The 26,151-nt window shown below is 42.5% G+C and overlaps 1 protein-coding gene across 7 annotated transcripts in view; it reads right to left on the bottom strand.

Moving 5' to 3' along the window:
• Positions 1–19,291, bottom strand: part of LOC138724681 (glypican-5-like) — a 480,713-nt gene extending 461,422 nt beyond the window's left edge. For all 7 annotated transcript variants that reach the window (XM_069864872.1, XM_069864870.1, XM_069864871.1 and 4 more), the window contains exon 1: positions 19,129–19,291. In XM_069864872.1, the coding sequence (XP_069720973.1) occupies positions 19,129–19,288 (160 nt within the window). In that variant the 5' untranslated portion in view covers positions 19,289–19,291. The remainder of the gene's footprint in view (positions 1–19,128) is intronic.
• Positions 19,292–26,151: the final 6,860 nt, after the last annotated feature.

Below are 26,151 nucleotides of genomic sequence, written 5' to 3'. Positions count from 1 at the left end.
TGTCGATCTGCTGGAGGGTAGGGAGGCTCTGCAAAGGGATCTGAACAGGCTGGACCGCTGGGCTGAGTCCAACGGCATGAGGTTTAACAAGGCCAAATGCCGGGTCCTGCACTTGGGGCACAATAACCTTATGCAGTGCTACAGACTAGGAGAAGTCTGTCTAGAAAGCTGCCTGGAGGAGAGGGACCTGGAGGTGTTGGTTGACAACCGACTGAATATGAGCCAGCAGTGTGCCCAGGTGGCCAAGAAGGCCAATGGCATCTTGGCTTGTATCAGAAACGGTGTGACCAGCAGCTCCAGGGAGGTTATCCTCCCTCTGTACTCGGCACTGGTGAGACCGCTTCTCGAATCTTGTGTTCAGTTCTGGGCCCCTCACCACAAGAAGGATGTTGAGGCTCTGGAGCGAGTCCAGAGAAGAGCAACAAAGCTGGTGAGGGGGCTGGAGGACAAGTCTTATGAGGAGCGGCTGAGAGCTGGGGTTGTTTAGCCTGGAGAAGAGAAGGCTGAGGGGAGACCTTATTGCTCTGTACAACTACCTGAAAGGAGGTTGTGGAGAGGAGGGAGCTGGCCTTTTCTCCCAAGTGACAGGGGAGGGCAAGAGGGAACAGCCTCAAGTTCCAACAGGCGACCTTTAGGCTGGACATTAGGAAATATTTTTTTCACGGAAAGTGTCATCAGGCATTGGAACAGGCTGCCCAGGGAGGTGGTTGATTCACGTTCCCTGGAAGTGTTTAAGGCACGGATGGATGAGGTGCTCATGGTTTAACGGTTGATAGGAATGGTTGGACTTGATGATCCGGTGGGTCTTTTCCAACCTGGTTATTCCATGAAAGCTGGAGAGGGACTACTCATAAAGGCTTGTGGCGATAGAACAAGGGGGTAATGCGTATAAACTGGAGAAGGGCAGATTTAGACTAGACATTAGGAAGAATTTTCACCATGAGAGTGGTGGACACTGGAACAGGTTGCCCAGGGAAGCTGTGGATTCCACATCCCTGGAGGTGTTCGAGGCCAGGTTGGATGGGGCCTTAGGCAGCCTGATCTAGTGTGAGGCGTACTGCACATCACAGAGGGGCTGGAACTCAATGACCTTTAAGGTCCCTTCCCTAACTATTCTATGATTCTATCAGCTCTGATACAAAGATTACATAGACAAACAATATCTTAAAGGTCCCTTTAATGGCAAAAGTATAAGAGATACAAAAGCAGAGCCTGAATTTGCCCCTTCCCTCTATACGCAGCTTGACAATGTGCATATAGCCAGCATGGCAACTTGTAGTGAAGTTTGGAAAATAAAAGCCATGAATATTTCCTTTCCTCTATTCCCTTGTTTCATATTGTACATGAACAGAGGTATAGTTTAACTTGACCACTTTGACTTCTCTGGAATTACAACCAGCAAATTCAACAGGAATGAATGGGAAAGGAGGGGGAACATCAAGAAACACTAGATGTCCTGACTCGAGAGACTTGGCAGCATCAGCAAGAGCCACAGCTTGCAGAACAGCTGGAGACCATCAGGCACTGGCCCTGATTGGCTTCCAGAGCAGGAACTCTCCAAAGTACAGAGGTCTTAAGGGCAGCATCTGCACAATGTAGCATTGTTAGACCTGTTGCTAAGTGCTTTTTTTCTGAGTTTTTCCCACTTCCCTCTGTTGCATGCCTGGTTCTCAGCGTTCTTGTATCCCTATTTTTGGGCCTAGTTTCCAAACCACCTTCTGCCCTACACCATAGGTTACTGCATGCCTATATTGATTAGCTTTTACACCTTGGCTTGTACCTCAAAGAACCTGGCTCATGCTCAGGAGCAGAGAGTGTTTGACTGTCCCCTAAACAATATTCCTCCACTCACCAAAACCTATACAACCATTAAGTATCTGCTTCCCCTGACTCCCTCTTCCAACTGTTTTTCACCCTCTTCAAATAAGGTCCTCTAAGGTTCTTCCCCAAGGCCATTCACCTTCCTTTCTGCCTGTGGGATGTCCTGGAAAACCAGAGCAGCTGGAGACTCTTCTAGTTCATCTGCCTCAGCTTCCCTGCAAGGAGGAGTACCTGTTGCAGGGAGATATCTACTCATGCCACTCATCCCCAGCTTCCTTGGATGTTCCTTGGAAACTCTAGCTGTACCTGGGAGCCTGAAGGCTAGTTGCAACGGCTATTCTTTGCCTCACATCTATTAACAGACTCTGGCATGGTTGCCATGAGCATTCCCCAGTCTCTTCCGGGCACCTTCAATCAGGTTGTTTTCAACAGATGATCTGCTTTAACTGGCTAAAATATGTGTGGACCAAAGCAGAGAGCTCCCACAACATACTGACACAGTAGTGGGTGTTGCTGACAAGCTGGGGGACATAAAAACCTTACTCACTGATGCAGTAGGCTTATAGGGAAGGACCTTGTCTTCAGTTTGGTATGCTGGAGTAACAAGAGGAGATGAAGCAGGACAGAAATGGAAAAGCCTGTAATGTGGCTACAAAGCACCTACAATTGGAGACTTGTCAATAGTTCCCAAAACAATCTGGCTTTCAGTAGGCAGTTGGAGGATGTATTTTTGGTGCCAATGCCAAATGGCCATTGCACTACTGCTCCCAAATACTCCCCCCTCAAGGAACAAAGAAAGGGTGAGCCCTGGTCTCAGAATCATCTTTTTGGTAGCAGATGCATGAAAATCCACCTTAAAGAATCTCAGCCCAAATTGTTGATGTTTAAAACAGAGCAGCTGAGAAGAGACTCAGCTTGGTAAGTGCCAGGTGCTGAACAGGGCAAGCACCAGCTGCCGTGCCCACAGGAGACCATCAGATCTTGCACTCCTGTATACGGGTGATAAATTGTTTAATGTTGACTAGATGAAATGACTTCATGTCAGCCCAGTGCTAAGTAAGACAAATCCTTTGAATGTGGACCCATCTGGGAGACTTGCTAACAAGACTATGAATGCTAAAGGGCTTGCAAACTTCACAGTGCTTGCAAATTCAAAAGATTTACACTCTGAAGGATCCATTCTTCTCTTTCCTCCCAGAACTGCTACAAAAGCCTGAAAACTAGACTGATGCACATAAAATACATTTTAAAATAATCTATGCTGATAGAGGTCAGTGGGTCTACATCAAGAGTTTCTACATTATTTACTGTAATGCCAGCTCTTTCCTCGGCTTTCCAGGGACAATATGTCTGATTGCAATACAGGGGTGAGAGAAAAATTACAAGAACATTCATTAATTTAGTTAGAGTCTACTATGACTCAGCTGTCACTATGTCTCACCACAATCACAGCAGAAAATCCCATATATTTTTTTCCACCAAGAGTCATTAATATATACAAAATATTTTCTAGGAGTCTAGTAAGTCTTCCTGCTCCATATCCTCCAAGGACAATTGTAAACTAACAATGGCATTTCTGCTCCCCAATTGGGAAAGTATTTCACTACCACAGAACTCTGCCTTATAGCACCTGAAGAAAAGTGCCACAGAAACCACAGATAGTAGTAAGCCTAAACTGAAAGCACAGCTATATAGCACTCTGTGGATTATAGTGTTTACAGCAAAACTGAAATTGTTTTAAGTGAAAGATTTCTAGCCCTTGATGCAAATCAACAAGGCTGTCTATCTAGTTCTACAGAGAGATAAAAAAAAAAAACCAACACTTTGAGAAGTGTGAATTGCCTCACTTATCTCAACTTTGAACCCTAAGGATAACTCAGATGTTAACACCGACTCTTTTACCAATCACAGACGACTTTTTTTTTATAGGAACTGCTTCCTAATCTGCTTTTCCCACTGCAATTAAGGTATACATAAGGTGGCATAGCACAGAAAATCTCCAAGTTATTGATACATTCATGTTCAATTTTATTTCTTATTCTTTTTAATTTTATCTATCAACATAAAATCTAACAAGGTTAGGGTGGAAGAAGAAACAAAAGCAGAGAACAATAAAAAGGAATCAAGGGCCTATTTGATCTCAGGGCCACAGAATTAGAAGGGGAAACTGCAAAAACAGTTCCCCTCCAAGATCTGTATACTTCTATTTTTGCCATCTCACATGAAAGCCATACATGAAGCCAAGACTTGTTCTCTTTCCTCTAAATATATGCACCAGCCTTACTTAAAATATTAACTTTACAGCCCAAGTCCAAAACGCTTCTGACCAGTTCGGCCATTTGTCATTCTGAACTTATGCATGAAAGTCAACAGTTATACACAGGCTTACTGGACAGCTTCTATCAGTTTTCACCAGTGTTTGAACTAGTTTCTTTAGGATTCCATTTCCCCATATTTTTTATTTATTTATTTATTTTCAAGAGAAGAAAGGGGAAAATTCTTAAAGCCTGGACGAAATATCCAAAAATTAGAAGAAAAGCAAAATGAGCTCTTGATACCATCTATACAAAAGGAATAGCAATCATTTACAGACCTGAACCAGACCTAAGCAACTGATTACTAGGCAAGACACCCCTCACTAGGGCCAATTCTTCAATTTCATCACCCATAACATAGTTATTAAAACTGGTAACAGCAATGTTACTCTTGTGGACTTTAAATTTTTGTTGTTCTTTTCTTTCCTGTGCAAGCTTTTCATTCAGTCAGCTTGATCTTGCAATTAATGGAATCTAGTGTATGGCATAGTGCCCATGGGTGCCACTGTTATGGTGCGGACCTTGTGTGAACGCAGTAAGCATTTCCTGGAACACTTCGGACCAGCATAGGTTGAGTTCAAAAAGGTCTTGAGGGTCTCTGCTGTAGGACAAGATAAAACCATATAAGCAGAAAATACTAATAGGTCAGAAGAAGGATAAGGTGGAGAACACTCATTACTTCACTGGAGACCACCAAAAAACTGATAGAGAGAACTTTGCACATGCACAGATAGATAATAATGACGTGGCACTGGGAGAGTTCAATGTAAATAATTTCCAAAAAATAATTACAATGTGTAATAGTTTTATGAGAAATGTTAATGAATACATATCAGTTACCTGAAAAAGAAACTGAAATCATGATCACATCAGTGCACATGATTTGGCGGAGGTATCCTCTGTGTGCCTGGATCCATAATAAAGCCATGCTTGCTCTTTACCAGTAAGTGCTAGGGAGTCTGACTCCAGCAACAGCTACAGTATCAAAAGGTCTCTGCATCTTGTTCCCTGTCTTCCGTTCCTTATGCAGGTAATTCCACTGCTGTCAAGAGCAGTGACACTGAAGTAAACCTAGAGTTTCTTGTCACAAACTGGACCCACAGGCATTGTAAGGCAACCCACAGCAGGCAAAAGAGGAAAGAGCCCAACGTAACTAGAGATGAACGCTCTTTCAGCATGAGCATACAGAAGATTTGCAAGTGCTGTCTCAGCAGCTTGGCCCCACACCTCCATGCTAATCTATTCTTCTGTACACACACACACCCCCCCTTACAGGTACAGCTGAATGCTTGTTCCAAATTATGCCTAGTTGAAAAGTGCCAGACAGGTGCACAGTGCCTACAGGTAATTAAAACAGCCCGCCACAGCCACAATTTACCCAAAAGTATCAGTTGACAGTCCCACAGGTCACATACCAGTAGCCCATTTCAGATAGTCTAGGTCGAGCCTAAGTTTATATCCAGACCACTTGTTCCAGGCCAGACCGCAAGCAATATTTTGCACTCAGGGTAGGAAAGAGGCAAGGTAATTAATACCAGAAGGCTTGGTCCAGCACCCCATTGATGGCAATGGAAACACCCAGTGGTATCAACAGTCATATACAGAATAACCAAATATGGTTAAAGACACTGTGCTGTGCTTCATGCTTCTCTGGTGATTTAGTTGTTTGAGATTAACACAGCTCCAAACTCAGCAGACTTTGGGTCAAACACTTAAGTGAATCCTGTTCCAAGAGCACAGCCAGGAAACTCTAGGCAACTTCCCATTCTTTAAAAAAAAAAAGTCAAAAAGAATAGAAAAATGAACCTACAAAGAATTATAATTTAGAAACACTTTAAATACCTTGACATGACATGCACTTGATTTCAGACATGTACTTGTGATTTTTAGCTATATACATTCTATTAAAATCAATAGAAGGGCAAAGAGTTAAAAATCCAAAACACATCAGGAAGTTGGTGACAGTATTAAGTGGTCCAAAAAGCAGCAAGGGCCCATTAGCAAGCTAATCTAGCCCCCATGAAGTTAAGGGTCACAACAGTATTTCTATTTAGATACATGGTTCTTCTGAAGTCAGGAGTGGGAACAGCCTTCTGCTTGTCCTCATTTGTTTTTGCTTTGCTTTGTTCTGTCCACTTAGATCATAGAAAATGTTCTGGTTGTACCAAGAGCAGATTCTACCTGGTGTTTCCCCCAGGGTAGCACCAATGAAGAATGAAGAACTACATTAAAGAAGGTCCACAATGAAATCCCACCTGAAGGGGTCATTCCCCCATTTAGGAGTACCAGCCATGCACCCATGCTGGAAAGCAGCTGAGATCACTCCACATAATGCATCCCAGCATGCCCTCCTGGGCTCCAGCAGTAAAAGAAGGCCTGTGTCTTGTGGGGACACCTTGAGCCAAGATAATGGATTCTGAAACAGATGCAGCTTCCCAAAAAGTGAGGGGAGGTACTATCCTTTGGAAGATGATCCAAAAGCCTTTTAAGCTAGGACCACAGACCAACAACTTTTGAAAACCAGTATGGTAACCTTTGATGGGATCCTAGGTTTGGCAATACTAAAATGTATTCGACCTTAGGCAAGTCCAAGTCCCTTAGTCTCCACACTTTGTTTCCGTTGTGTAAAAGAGAAGAATACCTACCTTTCATTGGTCTACTCAGATTGCAAGCAATTCCTAGTGGAGACTGCCTTTCACTACATGTGTTTTCAGTGTTCTGAGAGCCTGGTTTTGATTTTGATCCTATTCACCTGTTACATAAATTAAGAAATTGTGTTTCTTCCATAACCTTAACTAAAACAAGGCATCATTCACAGTACACTGAAATGACTCTGTTTCCTGCTTGCTTAACTCTTAGTCTGTTCATAACTAACAGCATAACTGATGCTTCAGAGCTAATCATTCAAGATGGACAGAGCAGTCTATCATTTCTCACGGCTTTTTGAAGCCAGCTATACACACTGGCAGGCACCCCTGGCTACATTCAATCCACATATGCAAAGGCCAGAAGCAGGCAGTTAGAAAGGAAGCTGGGTTGGGGATGGCAGCCATCAGAGAAACAGCAGCAGCCAAACTAACACAAGCTGGCCTTGCTACTCAGCTTATGTTTTGGCACCTGTGATGTTGACTCTAGAATACTTTCCAAATCTAAGCCAACAGCCCTGCCAACAAATGACATCACCACTTTTCATCACAGCTGGGGTTTACTTCTATCAGAAGAGGCACAAAGTACAGCAGGTGGGTGACCAGCAAAGGGGGAGTGCTCCCATTAGCTGTAGATGATAACCAGGTACAGCCAAACCACGGCTACTTTCTGAAGAAGACAAATGTTCATATTTCCTGACATACCTAAGGAAAACTGGGCTAGGAAGAATAAATTTGATTTCTGCTTGAAACTGAAAATGTAATACTTCAGCCAAATATAGTGCAACTCTGGACTGCTCTGAATTGTAAGAGAGCTACTTTTCCCAGATTTCAAAACTAAGATTAGGAGGCTAAAGTCAGGACTTCTCTGAGCAGGAGTTTGAAAGCCTTTCTCCAACAGCAGTGTTTGCAATCCCTGTTTTTAAAAGCCTTGCTGTTTTGGGAAGTGAGTGGAATTTCTACATATCATAGAATCATAGATTGGAAGCAGGTTGGAAGAGACCCACCAGATCATCGAGTCCAACCATTCCTAACCTCTTGCCTTCAGGCTGACTACACCTCTCCTTTTAGTTGCCCATGTAAAAACAGAAGGTAACTAAAAGTCAAATGCCATCCTGCACTTCTGAAAACCTGATCTTATGTGTTGCAAGCAGGGAATATTTCAACAGCCAAACAAAATCCTGGGTGCTGTTCCCCAAATATTACTTAGCATGCCACTGTCACTTCTGAAAACATGACTCAAGGCTTCCAGTTCCCACTTTTTGGTTTCTTTATGCAAGGGCAATGGGGCAGGAACACAGGTTTGAGATTTCATCCCCTGACAGACTCCAAAGACAAGTCACAGGGAGTACAGCCACAGACTATTCTGCAGATAGACATCCATGCTTTGAAGCGGCATGACGCAAGTTCTGATCTGGAATCAGAACAGGATGATCTGAATTCAGGCACAGCACCATGCCAAGTATGGCTACACTATCTGCAGCACAGCAATGAACTGCAGCTATTTGGAGCACATTCAAGTTAGAACAAATCCACCTGGAGATATAAGCACAAACTACTTTGACCCTTGGTTTTTGTCAGCCAAAAAGCATGAATAATTTCCTAAATCAGTAACAATAAAACACCGTGTAAGAACAAACATCACAAAACAGTGACACATTGAAGAACCCAGCGTTAAGGGCCAGAGCTACTCTACCCGGAAAACTGGAGATCCTCAGACTTGACCTGGACCATCCTGTTTCTATTTGCAAGAAAACTAAAACTTTGGCCATCTTCCTCTATTCTTGGTAGCCCGATATCCACCTTGTGGTCTACACACAGTGAACTACCACCAAAGTCTAGGGTGAATATACACTTTTTTGAAGTTAAGAACAAATGCCCTACTGCAGCTGAGACTTCATACTTCATAAAAGCCTCATGCCCCCATGATGCTCTGCTACATCATTGCAGTTTTCTACTAGCAATCTCACAACTCAACTGCTGCTGAGAGTTTGGTCAAATCAAGAGAATTAGTTATTTTGCTTTAATGAGCATTTAATTTGATATCCCCATACTATGCATCTGCTACACAATTCCTTGTTCACAATATTCTAAAATTTACAACGGAGGAAAAAACGTATTCTTTGGGCTCAAACACCAAATCAAGTCACAATGTGTAATGAGTCACCACAGCTTGAATTAACTTCTTTCATGTCAGGTTAAAGTAGTGCACTTTATGTCAAATTTATTTCAGACTCTGAGTACTCACAGCTAGTTACAAAGCCCATCGGACTGCATGTGTCTCAAACTTAGGCTGGACTGACTTACACAAAAAAAAACCTTAATGCTATAGCTATGACTCGTACAAATGCAGAGAGTGCTGTTTGAAAGCCAAACAAGCCAGAGCAGTTTTCATGTACATGAATGCTGCGGGAACGAGGAAGGTTAAGAAAAGGTTAAGAAGCACAAGGTCTGTATTTTAGCAAGCGAGAGTTAGGTTTTGCATTCAGAAAAAAAACCCAAAGCAAAGCAGTAAGGTAATTAAGCACTGGAACAAACAGCCTAAGGAGGCTGTGATCTTCTATCACCGATTTAAATGCAACTTACACTGGCTGCATGTAGCAGGAGTGGACCAGATGATCACTTCAGGTCTATTTCAGCACTACGTTCTATTATTCTATTCTTTCAGCAGCTCTCAGCAGCGTATTTTTCTAATTACATCCCATTTTCAGCTGATTACTCTCCCTTTATCCACACTTCCTAGCACAAACACCTAGGGCAAGCTGTTCTGGACACTATCTCCTTTGGCACTACATTGCTGTATATTTTGTGAGGATTTGGCCTTTAAGATCTCTCAAGAGTAGAGCTTTAATTTCACAACACAGACCTTGCTCATTTTACTCCATATTTACTAAGAACAAAAGGAAGACTATGCAAATGACCTGCTACTTAGACCTGAACAAAGTGGAAGCAAACATGTAGATGTGAAAGGGAGATACAACGGTATGAAAAAAAGCAGCCCTTTTCAAAAGCAAAATTACTTTGTCAGTGTCCCTTTGCACTATGTGCATAGATGACTTGTGACAAAACAAAAAAGTGCTAGCCTAGCACGTCACCCATGTCAGAGACTAGAGCACTTCAAAATCCTCTGCAGTCCAAGCACTTTCTGGAACCTGAAAGGGTTTCTTAGGCAACGCTTAGCTTCTTTACGGCTTTTACATAACTTTGATGTACACCTAAGAGTGAGGAATCTTAATCTGAAGGTTTTCTATAGAAAATACCCATATTGTATATAAATCACAAAATCTCGTCAACCTGATTAATACAAGTCAAAAGTTCATAAAACTTCGTGCCTAAAGATTCTGAGTCATTATTTTGATATCCAAGTAAGAATCCTGAACTTCCAAGCACTTAGTTACTTTCAAAAGGCTTCTCTAATAATAGCACTGGAGTAATAGTTCTAATTATTGAGAAAGAATGGTGTGTGAGGTGGCAGTCAGTTATAAAAGTATCACTTTTACGCCCATTCTTATCCTCAATTTAAAGCATAGATTTAAAAGTTCCTCAAAGTTAAGGGATCTGTTGAGACATAATCTATTTCTCATGTGTTACAAAATCTCTTCTGAGTGCAAACATGGATGTGTAAACATAAACTTCATTCTCCCCCCTCTCTATACACTTAACCCCTCATAGCATTAATGGGAATTATGTATGCATAACGAGCAAAGAATAGTCTCCTTATGAATAGAGCCCTTGTTGGAACAATGAATACATTTAACCATTAACATCTAGGGATGTGCCGAACTATCCAATTTAACTAGCTGACAAACAAAGCTACCATGACCTATTTGATATTGTCAGGTTTGAAACACAGCACTCTGAAATGTGTTTCTCATTTGTTTTTAAAGGACTTGACAGTGGTTCGCACAGCAGAGCAGGGGCTCTTTGTCAGAACAAGCTCCTCAGAGGATGGTCCTCCAGAACAGCTGCCACATCCACCGTGTGATAGAAGTACTCTGAACAGGGAAAGACCATGACCCCAGGAAATTAAAGGAGAGACATTAGAATACAAAAAAAAAAAAAAATCCATATATACATAGTTCAAATGCATATATATGTTGACCATCAGTATTAATGAAAGCCCAGTAAGAACACAGAAAGGCAGAATACAGCACAGAATCACATAAAGCAGGCTAAAAATGCATAGCAAAAGATAAGAGGGGAAGAACCAATTAAAGACAACTTCTACAGGAATAATTTTCTGTCTTCTACAGCCCTGAAGTTCCTATGCAATTGCCTGGCTACACTTGCTCTTTATTCCTTTGTTTTAGTTATCAAAATACAATACAGATCCTGAAGATATTATATGTATTAATAATACTTCTTGAGACTTTTGAGTCAACAACGTAGCAAATAAATTTAATGGTATTATCTACGATATTTAAAATTCATCTGTCGTCTTAGCTCTTTCTGTATTCTTTGAACTGCTGCCTTGAAATATCACAAGTTAAAATTTTACACATTAATCACGCAAGTACGAATACACTAAGAAGGTAATTAATACCCATCCTTTAAAACTGATGTACTGAAAAGAGTAAAATAGATGGATTTATTCTCATGAAAGTATATGCACAGTGATTATCCATAATAAGAGGCAAGGCTCTGGTCGCTCCATCATAAATCATTTCCTAAATACTGCTAAGGTGCTTGGTGCTATACTAAAGAACTTGGAGCCCCAGGGAGGTCCAGGACAGTAAAGCACTCTATATGATTCATCTTATGAAACCCAGGAAAGGTTCTCAGGCACTGGCAGAAGCTGCCCAAGGAGGTGGCTGAGTCACTATCACTGGAGGGATTTAAAAAGTGGGTAGGTGAAGTGCTTAAGGATATGGTTTAGTAGTGGAAAGGTATGGTTGGACTTGATGATCCCACAGGTCTTTCCCAACATAGTGATTCTATGATCTGCATGGGCAAACCCTTGGCATGCCTGTGCAGCACCTTATACAGAAGAGACCATCTTCAAATCCATTGAGCCTTTGGGTACTACACTACTACAGAACTGCAGAAACCTCTTATCTCAAGAGTAAACCAACCAGAGGCAGACAAAATGTCTGCTGAAAGAAAAGATACAGAGCAGTGGAATTGGTTACATTGCCTTTCAAAGCTATGCAAGGATTCACCAGCCATCAGATGCCACCAGAATACAGAACTATTTGGAATTGGCAAAGTCTTCTCAGCCACCTGAATTTCATTTGACACCCTGGAATGGGGATACAAATATTGTCCTTATGTTCTTCACAGGGCAGTAGGAAGGACCAGTGTTGCAAAAACAGTTCAGAGGCAAAGGACTAATTCCAGGTATCAGTATTGCTACAAAAAATATTTAGCTCTCAAAACAGCCAAAAAAAAAAAAAAGCATCCTGGACAGCTGTTCTGTTTCCAACACAGTCCTACTGCCCATATTCCACACACCAGTCAGTGTCCTGTCCAGGCTGCAACTAGCCCATATCATACACAGTCTCCTAGCACACTTGAATCTACAACCACTTTAGGTCACAAAACAAGAGAAAATCCTCGCCCTCTTATGTCTGTACTACAAGATCCTGCAGACCCAGCTCTTAGCTTGGGGCTCAGGTTACCTTTGTAGGTTCAAACAGAACAAGACATTATGAAGAAATAGTTTGCATTTTTCCCCTCAAACAATATACTGCCTTTAAAAAAATAAATCTTGAGCGCTTGGTGGAGACAGACTTGCTTCCCTACTTTTTCTATCCTTAGGAAAATAGAAATGATTAAATATTAGCTAGGCACCTTGTTTCATTCACTGATGCTGCTCAGAAGTTATTTTACTGTGAAAGAAACAAGTATCTAAATATCTCTCTATAGATATTAGGATGATTCTATCATATTAAAAAGTGATACCTAATCAAATTGACAGAGATTGAGAGACTAAGTATAAACTGTGTCATGGGTTTGGCTGCTGTTTGGAAATTGAATCTGAACCATCAAAATTAGTATTTTCCCCTAGAAGTAGATGCTATGCTCTAAAACGGCAAGTATGGAGTATGTATTTGAAGTATTATTAAACATATGCCTCTTTACCGTGTCATTTAATGCTTTCATGGGAGAAAAGCTCAACTACAAAGACTTCACAATACTCAGAACTATAGCTCAAATTCTGTCTCATCTAAAAGCAAAACCATTTTTAAAAAGATACCCATTTTACTGCCCAGGGTGCATTTTACACATCTCCTGGCTTTGTACAGATCCTCATGCTCATGCCAGTTTTCATGATTAATATTTATTAAAGCTTTTACTTATTTTGATGCATTTACTTTATTGATACATATAACAATTATTATCATGTCAACTGTTTCCACTTTCCACATCAATGCCTTTTCCTTAATCTTGTCCTTTGGTTAAGGACTGACGGCTCAGTACTGCGATGCTAGGGTGGAAGGACACTTTTCTATTACTTTCTGATTACAGTCTGATGACAAAACTTCAGTGGCACTAAAAGTACTACAGAGGCAGCTCTAAGGAGCCACCAGCTTTCTAAAGATAGGTCTTATTCTCCATCCTGACATCCACCAGAATCACCAGATCTAGAGCTGACCATTAAAAATAAATCACTATACAGTCTTTTCAGTAGAGATTTTTGAGAGAATGAATAGACCTTGTGAACTGTAGGAATACTTGGCTCTTTCCCTTGACTCAGTTTGATAACAAGATTGTGTGGTGGTGGAAAGTAGGTTCTCTGCTGACTTTTAGATTCCTTCCTAAGGTATTTACAGGCGAGGCTGATCTGAATGACTAAGCCAGTCTTCTACTCACCTAGACCAAAGTTCATGCAAGTCACTGAGGCCACTGCTTTTTCTGAGGCTCATGGATATGAGAACTACTGATTTCCATCTGGCAGTGAAACAGTGATTCCATCTTTATGAGGCACTACGTAAGTTTAAACAGATTGGTTTGTGCGTGTGTGTATAGATTACTCTCAGGAGGGCATTACAGAGTGGGCAGCTGGTCCTGCACCAAGCAGAAATTAAAGACATGGGAAAAGAGGGGAGAAAAAAGACATTATCACAGACACGAGTCTCGCTTGCATCCACAGTCATCACTAGCTTTAGGTTAACATTTCTGGTGACAGTCTGAGCCTAAATAGTGCTATAAAATCCTGAGGACACGAATGAAGGAGGCATCCTTACTCCAGAGGAGCTGCAGGCTGCAAAAGCATAGCTCTTCTGCTAAGAACAGCTATTGCAGCAAGCGTAGACTACAGCCCATGACTGCTCAGGGAATCTGGAAATCCTGCTTCCCCCTTGGGACTGCCACTGGATGAGGGGTGAAGTTCAGGTAGCTTTCAGTTTCAGAAACCAAGCTAATTTCTAGCCTTCTGCCTCACATAAAGAAAGTAAGCGGAAGTTAGCCTGAAGAAATGAAGGCATAAGACAGGCTACAGTCTACCTCCTTTTCATGGCCACTTTTTAGCAATACTCTTCAAAATAACATACTATGGTGCAGCTCGCAGAACAGGAAATGGAGGCATAACTGGCCTTATTTTACACAACTCAAAAAGCGTCAAAGTGGGAAAAGAATCCATCTCACACTGAACCAGTCCACTCCCCCAACAGGTCAATAGTCTGTGTGTCCATAAATAAGCAAATACTAAGTGCAATAGGAAGAAAGCCTATTTATAAAGAAAGCTTTATAACAAATCTCAAGTAATGTCAAGGACATTTCACAAACTTGCTATAAGGATTTTCTAAAAGACAAAGAAACCTCACGGAAACAAGATTATTTGCTGTGGCTCTTATTAAAATCTTAACCACCCTACACTGTTTCTAAGCATTAACATGACTATGCTCATCCAGCAACCCTTTCTCCTAGTTATACCCTTCATCCATGCTACTGAAGACAGTCCCACACAACCATATACACAGGTGAACAATAAACTCACGTATGAACTGCAGTTCATACCAGAGGATTTTAGTCACTCATTCTGATGGGGCAAAAACTTTCCAGAGCCAATAAAGCAAGTATATTTCACATCTGGCACACACCAGACCTATGAGTGACTTTTAAAGAACACTGCTGTGCGCAAAGTGTGTTTCAGCACTGTGCCTTTACCAGGAGAATTACAGTGTTCTCATTAAGATGATAGAAATAAGGAGCTGAGTGGTACAGAAGAGAGAAACAAGAAAATAAAGTGTAGCCTGGCCCATTTCCTAATAAAATGGCTAGTGTAATAGATACTCTTGGATAAATCCAAAAGGGATCTAGCTCATGCTCCTTTCTCAAGACGATGGGAGCTTTGCCGCAGGCTGAGATGGGATGAGATCCAGTCTAGTGCATGCATTACATGCAGCAAGGAGCTTCTGGTAGGAATCAAGGACTTCCCTGTCACTATTCAGAAAGTAAAATGATTACCAAAGGAATCAACAGGGATAGTCTAATTCTGGTTGTGCTACAATTCACTGCCTGAATGCGGCCAAGTCACAAACTGCACTTAATTCATTTTTCTCTTGTGAATTTGGAAAGAAGTGACAGCCAGCCACACTCATGCTCCATGTCACAGATAAAGCCTGTGAATAAGTTGAATTTTAAACAGTCCATGCCAGAGTGCAGTTATGCTGTAATATAACCCAGAGCTCACACAGTATCACTAACAGCAGCCCCATGCCTGGGAGGAATAGCGTACGTAGCAGTACACTTCAGATCTGAGATACCTAGACTCCCTGCAATCAACACCTTAGTCCTCTGGCAGGATTAACACAGCCCTTCACTCCTGGAGGCAGCATACAATTCTTTTTCATCAAAACGTTAACCAAGAACCTCCTTTAAAAACACCTCTGCTCAGCCTCTCATAATCAAAGTACAAGACTGGGAACATATTATCTCACTCTCCATAAGGAAGACACAAAAAAACCCTTTCCCACAGCCAAGGCAGCAGTACCTTTACCTGACTAATTTGTTTGCCATTTGTAGCAAATTACCCTTGAAACATTGTTTGTTCCAGAAAAACAGAGTACTAATTAGCAGCACAGACTGGACTAGTGGAAGAGAAAGTCTTACAAATAGGCCAAGGGGATTTGCTGCTCAAAAACACCTGTTGTTTGAGCCTCTTATCCATGCCACATCAAAACCTTCTTTCTTAGCCCTGACCTTGTTAATGGACTAGATTTGTGAAAAATAACCGTTATCTTTTGGAGAAACTATGGAAGCAAAATTTAAGAGGCAGTTACGAGGCATCTCTAAGAACTCACCTACCCACTTTAATATCACAGTGACCTGTCTGCAAACCACACGTAACACAGGGAAGCAGCCACCAGTACCTATGAAGCTTGTACCTGAGACCCATCATTGTCTCCTGGATCCATCAGTTTGCAACTTCAACGTTGCAGCCATTACTTATACCACAGGAGACTGCAGGCTACAAACTCTCACAAGTATTTAGTCTTATTACGAGCACCATCCATAACAGGAGACAGCAAATATATCTTGTGTTCTGTTTTGGGCCCCTCACTACAAGAAAGACACCGGAGTCCTACAGCACATCCAGAGAAAAGCAACAGAACTGGTGAAGGGGCTGGAGAACAAGTCTTAGAAAGAGTGGCTGAGGGAATTGGGGTTGTTTAGCCTAGAGAAAAGGAGGCTGAGGAGATCTTATCACTGCCTGCAACTACCAGAAAGGAGGTTGTGAAGAAGTGAGTGCAGGTCTCTTCCTCCAGGTGATAGGACGAGAGGGAATGGCCTCAAGCTGCACCAGGGGATGTTCAGATTGGACATAAGGAAAAATTTCTTCACAGAACAGGTTACAAATGCAGGAACAGGCTGACTAAAGGAGCTGGTTGAGTTACCATCCCTGGAGGCGTTTAAAAGACGGGTAGATGAAGTGCTTAGGGATACGATTTAGTAGTGGACAGGTACATTTGGTCAGAGGTCTTTTCCAAGCTAGTGATTCTAGGATTCTACACTTGACAGTCTGCCTGCTAATCCCTCTCCTGGCACTGGTTTTCCTCAACTGAGCTGCTGATTTTCCTGAAGGCTGTAAGAACTTAATAACCATTAAGACTTTAACCTCTGTGCAATTTATTGTATTAACCTATAAATACTGACTGGCTTCAGATTAGGCAAGGGCTTTCAACACTTTTGTGATTGAAAATATGTAGTAAACAGACAACAGGACTACAAGAGTTCAATTTTCTAGATAAATCTAGCCAAAAGCAATGTGCAGACAACCAAGGAGCACCCCAGTGCACAGCACAGGTCTGACCCACACAAGCAGAAGTTAGTGGGAAGCACTCAACAGTCTTTATTCAGTGTTGGATTCAGCCGAGCATGCTGCTTTTCAGTGTCATTGCTGGCTATCCACCACTCTTACCCTCTTCCACTTTAACTGACAACTGCCCGAGGACTTCATGGGAGATGCTTCAACATTTGTGTGTTGTTAAAATGCATCATAACATGAGCCTCAACATGCTACAGAGAGAAAGTGGGCGAATGTGAAGGGTTGTATTAAGATACACTCACTGATAATAGCTGCCAGATGAAAACAGTGGAAAACACTTCAGTTCTTAATTAAAAAAGGGCACAAGACAGGAGGCAAGATATCTGGCAAGATAACAAAGACACCATAAAGACACACAAGCTTTGGTGCAGCTGAGTATACTTAACAGGGAAGATCAATACACACTACTACTCCTCAGCTCTCTTCTGCTCTAATCAGCCTCTTCAAAAACAGCCTTTGTGAGCTAAAATTTAAAAGCGTATTACCCCCCGTCACCTTCTCTCATGCTACTTATTTTCTGAGAGCTTGTTATTCAATAGGGACATTCAATATGACACAAGAATATAATGAAACCTCTCTGAAGCACCCCAGCTTCCTTCTGGAAGCACACAATTTTCCCCAAGTACTACAGTACTAGAATTCTTATAACAAATGTAAAACAATTACAGTTCGAAGAACTTCTAGGAGCATTAAGTGTATACCAAAATCAGTGAAAAGCCTTCTTCTATCTCTTTTTTTAATAACTTCACATTTTGCTTTCAAAGACAAGTGTGAACTGATTCCTCTATCTTCACAAGAGAATGGTACCATAATTCAAGCTTCAAAATGCTATTCCTGCAAATCTCTTCATGCCACAAAATGTGGAATGGTTCCATGTCCATGGACAATCTTGCTGCCACGTGTCATCTCATTTACTTCATGCAAAGTGAAAGTAAAGATCACCAGCATGGTGCAATTGTTTACAGCTCTAAGAGTTGCCGTAAGAGATCAGCCCAATGGTCTATCAAGTTTATTCCCCAAGACAGAAACCCATACCAGAAAACATATCCAAAACTCACTTAAGATGAGAAGTCTTTCTATCAAACTCAGCAGGCTTTGAATTTTTTCTTTTTTTTTTTTTTTTAGGATGGGGAAAAATAGATACAGCAACATCCCAAAGTGACATTTATACCAGCAAGCACCTGCAGGCAATTCTGTTAGCATGAGGCAGCTACAGACTGTTTATGAGATTCATAGTCTTTGCTTTGTTATTCTAGTTCTTGTAAACATTTTCTTAAAGCGTGTAATAGTCAAGGAAGCAACTTCATTATTTGGATAGATACACGGTCATTTGTAAGAATTGCATTTGACGTTATAATGTTCGTTATTCCCTTACAATGCATTCTACAGGGTAACTGTAGAATACGAAGGAAAAAAAGGCTTATTCTGTGCGTTATTTTTCCATTTAATTGCAGCTACGCATTGCTCAGGAACTGAAGGAAAAGGCAAAAGGACACCACTCAACCACTTTCACAAGTCTGAAGCACCACGGGCTCCGCTGCTCCAGCCGGCGCCGCTCGGTCCCGCAGCCCCATCCCCACCGCTCCCCGGGCAGCGCCGCGAGCTCCTCCGCACACCGCTCCCCGCCCCGCCTCGCCCCGAACCCCGAAGTCGCAACACATTCACCAGCCCGCCCGAGGAGCCCTGCGGCTGCTCAGAGAAGAAGCCTTCCCTCACGACTCGGTTACTAATTTAACTCCTAAGAAACGGCTCCTTTCCAGAAGGAACCTCAGCCTAGAGCCCTCGGCAACGGCATTGCACCGATCGAACGCGGGAGGGGAGGAGCGTCCGGTGCCGCCGGTACCCATCGGTAACCAACACCCACACGACGCACGGATCGAGGAGTCGCTCCGGTCTCTCTTCCTAAAGAGTCTTCTAAAATTATTTTACTAAGCGGCGAGACGACCCTGCTCGGTCCCCGCCGTCGGACGGAGGGACCCGGGGCGGGAGCGCAGCCTCCGACGGCGGCGCCCCCTGAGGGGACCCCGATTTCCGCGCGGCTCCCCGGCACCGGCCCCGCGGGCGGGTCGGTACTGACCAGCCGTGGGCACGTCGGGGACGAGCTTGAGGGGCCCGATCTGCCGCAGCTGGAACGCCGTCCGCACCTCGTGGCAGCTGGGGGCCCCGCCGGCCGCCCCGCACAGCCCCGCCGCCAGCAGCCACAGCGCCAGCAGCTCGCGGCTCCCCGGCGCGGCCATCGCGCACCCCGGCGGCGCGGCCGGAGCGGGGCCCGGGCCGTCTGCCCGGCGCAGTAGCCCGCGATCGCCGCCCCGCCCCCCGCCCCGCCCCCCGAGACGGCCGCTCGCGCGGAGCGTCTGCGCGAAGTCTGCGAGCTGCGGAGTCGGTAAGTCTGGAGAAGACTTCTAAGCTCATCCGGTCCAAGTCAGGCTATCGCCACCGTGCCCACTCAACCTTGTTCCAAAACACCACGGCCGCGCGTCTTTTGAACCCTTACGGGGATGGCAACTCCCCCGCTGCCTCTGCCTAGGCTTCACCACTCCTTCAGTAAAGAAATTTTTCCTGACATCCAGTCTAAACCACCCGTGATGCGACTTCAGGCCGTTTATTCTCATCCTATCGCTTCACTTGGGAGAAGAGACCAGTACCCACCTCAAGTCCCGGGCAGCAGGTCTGGGTCAGCTGCTGAAGGGAGATCTGTGCCAAGGGAGATGTGCTTCCTTGGAGAAGAGAGGAACGTGGGACGCCAAGGCAAACAGGTACAAAGTGCATACAGTGGTATACATAAAAACACCCAGCAATGGCAGGCTGGAAAACCATGCACAGTTTGCTTCAATTCTGAAATTCTTATCGGACGATACGGAGGCCGTGGAACAGTCTCCACTAGGCAAGTGTTGACTCCAGCCAACAGTCACTGCAGAGACTAGAAACACACTCTGCACCAGGAGATATCCTTATGTACCAACTGCTTATATAAGTTGTTGATTTGTACAAAAGCCAGCAGCAGTTACATCCTCTACTGTTTTAGGGGATGTAGACCCCTCCTGATGCTCAGACTCTCTTGAGAGCAGCCAGTGTCTTCCACAGCCTTTCCACTGTCCTAAGCACGCTTCACAATCGACTGCTTTACCATACACTTCGGCACAGATCTATGCTCAGCATCCATGAGTACTTTCCATTTCACAAAAACACTCAATTTCCAGAGGAGCCAAATCCGCAAAATCTTGCATAAAGAGCCCCATTTGCAAAGTATCTTTCATGCATATGGAGCACCTTACAAGCTAAAAGAATTACTGTTTTTTAAGGCCACTATTTCTGATTTCTTAAAGGTTGCTTGCAACCCTCCAGATGCCTCTAATGTGCTCCTAGGACAACAGGGGAGCCCACTTGCAGCTGATTTAACCATTATACATTCCAATAAGTAGTACTGAGAAGTGGGCTCAGTGCTGTAGATAGTTGCCCAAGTTGTATTTTAATAGCTAGAAGTGCAAATCATTTGAGCAATTTGCCGGTACTTACTTTGTTCCTATCAAGACAGCAAAAGATTAATTCTCTGGTTTTTGGGAAAAAAAATACACAGACACTGAGACAGGTTTGCTTCATTTGCAGCTTGATACACGTTATACTGCCAGCAAGGTTTGAGGTATATGCACAAGTGTGCACTAACAGGATCAGGACCCAAATGGAGGTGGCACAGGCGGATTAAAGAAACACAAGGGAATAGTCAGCATCAGTGAAAGAACATCATAAGGCACAGCACCCCTGCTGCCTACCTGTTGTCCAGCATGTGGTTTTATGAACCCAAGGAAGAGGAACAAGTTGTGCCAGTTGCATTTTGTGTAACCTTGGGCCCAATCCTATCACACCTTGTTCAGACAATACTCCTATTAACTTCCACGGGAGATCTGCCAGAAAATAGATGTCTGAGTGATGGATCTGATGAATAATTTACTTGAAAAATAATAGCGTTATTTGCCATATCCATTATTCATCTCACCAGTCCTGTGCAAGGGTCCAAGACATTTAATCCAGTGGGATTTTTGCCATTGTTTTCAGTGGGTGGCAACTTCAAATCCCAAATGGCTAATCCTTTTCAATGTGACTGTTGTTTCAACGCCTCATCTTTATATGATGGGTGTTCTCACCTGTCCTTTTCAGGACATGTTAAGTCATGTCGCTTATCTGTGTTTCTTAGTTGGTCCTCCTGTTGTAAGTACAGGAGAGTCCACTACGTCAGCATCTCCAATTGCCCTCATTGCCCCAAAATCCTGCTAAGAAACCTGGGTTATGCATGCACACAAATACAACCAACTCTGTGTCAGTGAACTGAAATGGCCATATATGTAATACTGGTTACTTTAATACACAAAGGAAACATTTGTGTTACTTATGGTTTTGTAATAACAATGTTGAGAAGCATGAATTAAAGTCGGTCTGTTATGTTTTTATGGCTGGAGCTTGGATTTTTTTCCCTTCTGCAAAAAAATGTGTAGATCCCCACACACTGTTCAGGCATAGGGTTCTGACACTGATTATATTTTTTTTTTATTTATTTTATTAATGTAGTGCAGATAGGAGAAAGAGAAAAGGAAAAGTCTAAGGCTGATTTAGGAAATAGGTATTTCTTGATCACTGATGAGTCTGAATACATTTAAATATGCCTTTGTAGTTAAAAGAAATGTTCTAGGGCATGCTGCTCAGAGTACCTGTAACAATAAGATGTTCATTATCACCTTCAGTAGTCACACATGATGTGCATGCATGCACACACAAACCACAACTAAATGCTGCCTCCCAAACAGCCCCACATCTCTGAGCTGACTCTTGACTACCACACTTCTTCTCTGACGAATTATAACCTTATGGCATCAATGAGCGTGCAAGATTGCTACTTAAACCCACTGACAATGTAAAGTGACTGGCACCTTAGGTGTTTTCTACAAAATGTTGATCAGATCTGCTGTTTTGGAGCATGACTGACTTCCTAGAGGACTGAGGGCACATACCACAGGCAGAATACGGTGGACCTCGAGAAGATAAGGCCTCATTTCTCCAAAACCTGCATTCCACATAGAGCAGGGCAGTGAGGTTGACTATTCTGGAGGTAGTCAGGTGCTTCATAGCAAAATGTCCAGGTGTTTTGTTGGGACAGAGCTGCAGATAGCAGAGGAGCCATTTAACCATTTATCCTACACAACGTTCTACCACTCTTCAGCAATTTGCTTTGAACAATTACAGTTTACCTTGTCAACAGGTGTCACTTTTTTTTAACAAATGAATATTTATTAACCATATATCACTAAGAACTGTATCAGTATTTCTTACAATGAATAGCAATATAAATCTGCCCAAACAATCCGCTCAGTCTTAATCCTGCTAAAGTGACCACAATACTCAGCATGAGCTTTGGATGTGTAAGAAAAGCTGGGATCAGACCTAGAAACAGGGTTTTGTATGTCTATTGCCTCAGCTCTTCTACTCTTGAATATAGCTGGAGCTTTGCCAGTAATTTAAATGGAAGCAGGACTAATTCCCTTTTGTTTAAGATGAGCTTATTGCCAATACTGGAGTTTCCACCAATGGGACTTAAAGGGCATGAGGTCTGCTCTTGCCAATTCATCTGCCAGAGTGAAGCCTTACTGTGTACATCTCAGCCACTCCAGGAAAGCTAGTAATCTACTCTTAAAAGCTTTATTTCATCTTTTGAAGTCTGATTTTCCAAGGCACATGTTTCACTGAAGCACCTGAGGAACTCGGCTGACTCCTCAGAAAATTAAGAGACCTGTTTAAATTACTGGAATGGGCCCACACCCCAAACTGATGCTCATTTTAAAAACAGCTTAATCAGCCTCAAAAGAAATACAAAATCCTCTGTCCAGAAGAAAAAGTGATTAAGACAAGTTTCTTAGATTTTTATAATTTTCAGTTTCTTCTTTTAAGAAAGTAAAATCTATTTTCTGAAGACAACTGTATTTCAAATGAGCGCAAACTTTCAAGCTGACTATGAAATTTTAAATGTAGATTTTAAAAGTAAAAAACATTCATGAAATATTCATAACTATGCCAAGACTAAAAGGCACAGCTAAAAAAATAGTTCTGGTAATTTTACTCAAAATTTTCTAATCCTGTTTAAGTGGGAAACACTATGAAACTAACAGAAAAGTAACCAGCATAAACATAGAATTCTGGGTAGTTTTGTTCAGCGATCCCATTTACATGTCTTCACATTCACTCAGAGCACTGAGCTTTGAGCGCTGCCATACCATGAATTGTTTCCTGTGCTGTATATACTCCACATCAAAAAAATCTGTGCAGTCCTTTTTTGATAGTCAGAAAGCAGTATTGCTGGGCTGCCTCCTTAGCTCATGGGTATATTTCACTTTACCAGGCCTATTCAAATGCACAGTTTAAAACTGCCTGTTGTACTTTTTCTCTGAAAGAAAAAAGTCCTGCCTGAGAGGCACAGCTGTTAATGCTACCATAACATTCATTTTCTAAAATCTTATTAGACCTCCAGCCAACAGAAGATCTAGGAAGGAAAAACAATTGGTGCAACAACCCAGCAAGTTGGGACAGCCATTAGTTAAGAGAAAACATCCTATAGGCAATGCCGAAAATACTTGCACATTTTTGTATTTTTCTATTATTTCCTCCTTTCGAGAATGTTACACCCTGCTCCTGTCACCAGTAGTGTTAGAGCCTGCCCTGACCTGCACAGTCAAAAAGGGAGGGTAAAAGGGTTCTTTTGATTTCTGCAGGGCAAATTGAAGGCTGACAAATCTCCCAGGGTATTTATCCTGGACACAGCTAAAATCAAAAAACAGATACTTGGATGCACTCTGAGTGGCAACTTCTCAAAGTTAAAAAAACAGGTCCAAATCCGTTCAGATCACAATTTTGATATCTTGAACACAGCCAAAGTTGTTAAACAAATTACAACCCAATTCAGATTAAATAAAATACACTATAGTGCCACAAAAAAAGAAGATGCATTAAGATAAGTCAGAGAAGGAGTGAGAAAGAAGTAGCAGGGGAAAAGGAAAAATTATCACCACTCCAGTGGGGGACAGCAGTTCCTCAGGAAAACATGGTGCATCCAGCAGCAATCCATTAGCAATTTTTCAGGAACACATGGTCCAGTAGTTCTTCTTCTGACATGTTCCATGGGGTGGTGGGCACCATTCATAGGGCAAGTCCATGCCCTATTAGCAGGTGCCTGCTTCTACACCTCCCCTTCTCATTGTTAACCAGCAGCCACAGATGCAGTCCTGCACTCAATTTTTGAGACACGAGAAGTACGAATAAACAAGTCAGTCTCTACACAGTGCGAGGGCGATTATTTTTGTTCAGACCTTTTAGCCTATTGACTTGTCTCCTCTGGTAGAGATCAGACCTACTATCATTATCTAGAGATTACCCCATGTGCAATATATAAAAGTACTCCCTCTCTAGATCACAATTTCAAATCATACCCTGGCCATCAGGGACTGCTACGTATTTTCTCTGAATTCAGCTGAGAACATCAGTGTAATCCCCAGAAGAATAGCTTTCTTTTTTGTCATAAAAAGATTGGCCTGAGAAATAGGCATCTTAAAACCTCACTGGAGATGCAAAGGAGGAAAATGCACAGAGACTTTTCTTACTCAGAAACACAGCATCTCCCAGGGCTGGTAACTGACACAATGCATGAGGAACACAACATGAAGGTGACTACATGGTAACAAACAGTTTTCCCATCTCAGTAATATCAGCTCCTTCTGTTTGAATTCTTCTTCCTAAATCATCCTGGTCACTGAGCAGCTGAGAAGATTCATGTAACTTTCTTCCCTTATCTGCATGGCTCAGCATATAAATTAATTTAACTGGGACAAGCAAGAAGGTTCTGAACTTACTCATGTGAGAAGCTGCCACATAGCCCCAGGGTAACCAAATAGATTACTCATGGAGGAAGGGTTGCATAATGTAAGCAAAAACATCTAGCTCTTGTTTTACATACTTTTCAAAAGTCTAATAGTGGAAATGGGCTTCGTATGAAACAAGTCAGTAACTTACTATGCACCTTTCAGAAGTTCCTCCTCCCAACAACAGGAGAGTGATATCACAGCAAACACCAAGAATTCGCAGTTGGTTCCACGAACACCATCAGCAAACTTGCAGTGCTAAGGATTATAGCGTAGGGACACCCAGTCTGCCTCTAAAAGAACAATTCAAGTCTGAAAATAATGCAGCACAGCAACAAAGCACAGCTAACTATCCAAGACTATCCAAGAGGGCTGCTGTCCTAAGCCTTGTAGTTACCTTGTCCTGGGTCAGCCTGTCTTAGTCTGATCAAGCAATAGCCTGAGATTGCTGTTGAGTCTTGCCTTTCCCACAGGGTGTAGACAGGCCCAGAGGGGCAACCAGGCAGCTGCCTCATTAGGAGGAACCTACTGACATTGTAAGGATGACCATCATTGCCATTCAGTTCTTGGTGGAGCACTTCTTGGAGTACAACATTCTTCTTAAAACACTGAACTTTTTAAAAATATGTTGCCAAGAGACCATTTATAGAAAGTCATTTTTTGCTCCCCAAAATGGACCAGCAGGCTAGGTGCACAGGACAGAGGGATGTGTGGACTCTACTGCAGGTTGTGACAGAGCACACTTGTGCTATTGCTCAGTTGTAATGCAAAGTAGCCACCCCTTTACCACCCACAGATTTTGTGCTTGGGGCTCCCATAGTCACAGATGTGCCAGATTCAACCTCATATATATGTATCAAAAGCTTCCTGCAATTTCCGATAACCTTACAAGAACTCCCAGCTGTTTCCTCCCTGACAGGTAAAAATCACATGTTGGACTTTATTAACTGAAATCAATTCAAAACAGCTTCTAAAACTTCCATATGTTTTTATTGGAAAATAGTGCCTTTATTCAGAGGCTTATGGTACAGAACAAGTTCATCTTCCAACAGTAATATTTCATTTAAAAAAATGTAAAAGACAAGATAATCCTTATGACTGAAGTATGAATACCATCATCATACTACTTGTAATAGCTTCTAGCACAACAAAATGGGTCAAATTTCATTTGTCCAGCTGGGTACTCATAAAAGATGATTTTT

This window comes from Phaenicophaeus curvirostris, chromosome 10 (assembly GCF_032191515.1).
Source record: "Phaenicophaeus curvirostris isolate KB17595 chromosome 10, BPBGC_Pcur_1.0, whole genome shotgun sequence".
Lineage (NCBI taxonomy): Eukaryota > Metazoa > Chordata > Aves > Cuculiformes > Cuculidae > Phaenicophaeus > Phaenicophaeus curvirostris.
The sequence above is the reverse complement of the archived record's forward strand: the minus strand, read 5'-3'. Positions and strand labels throughout refer to the sequence as shown.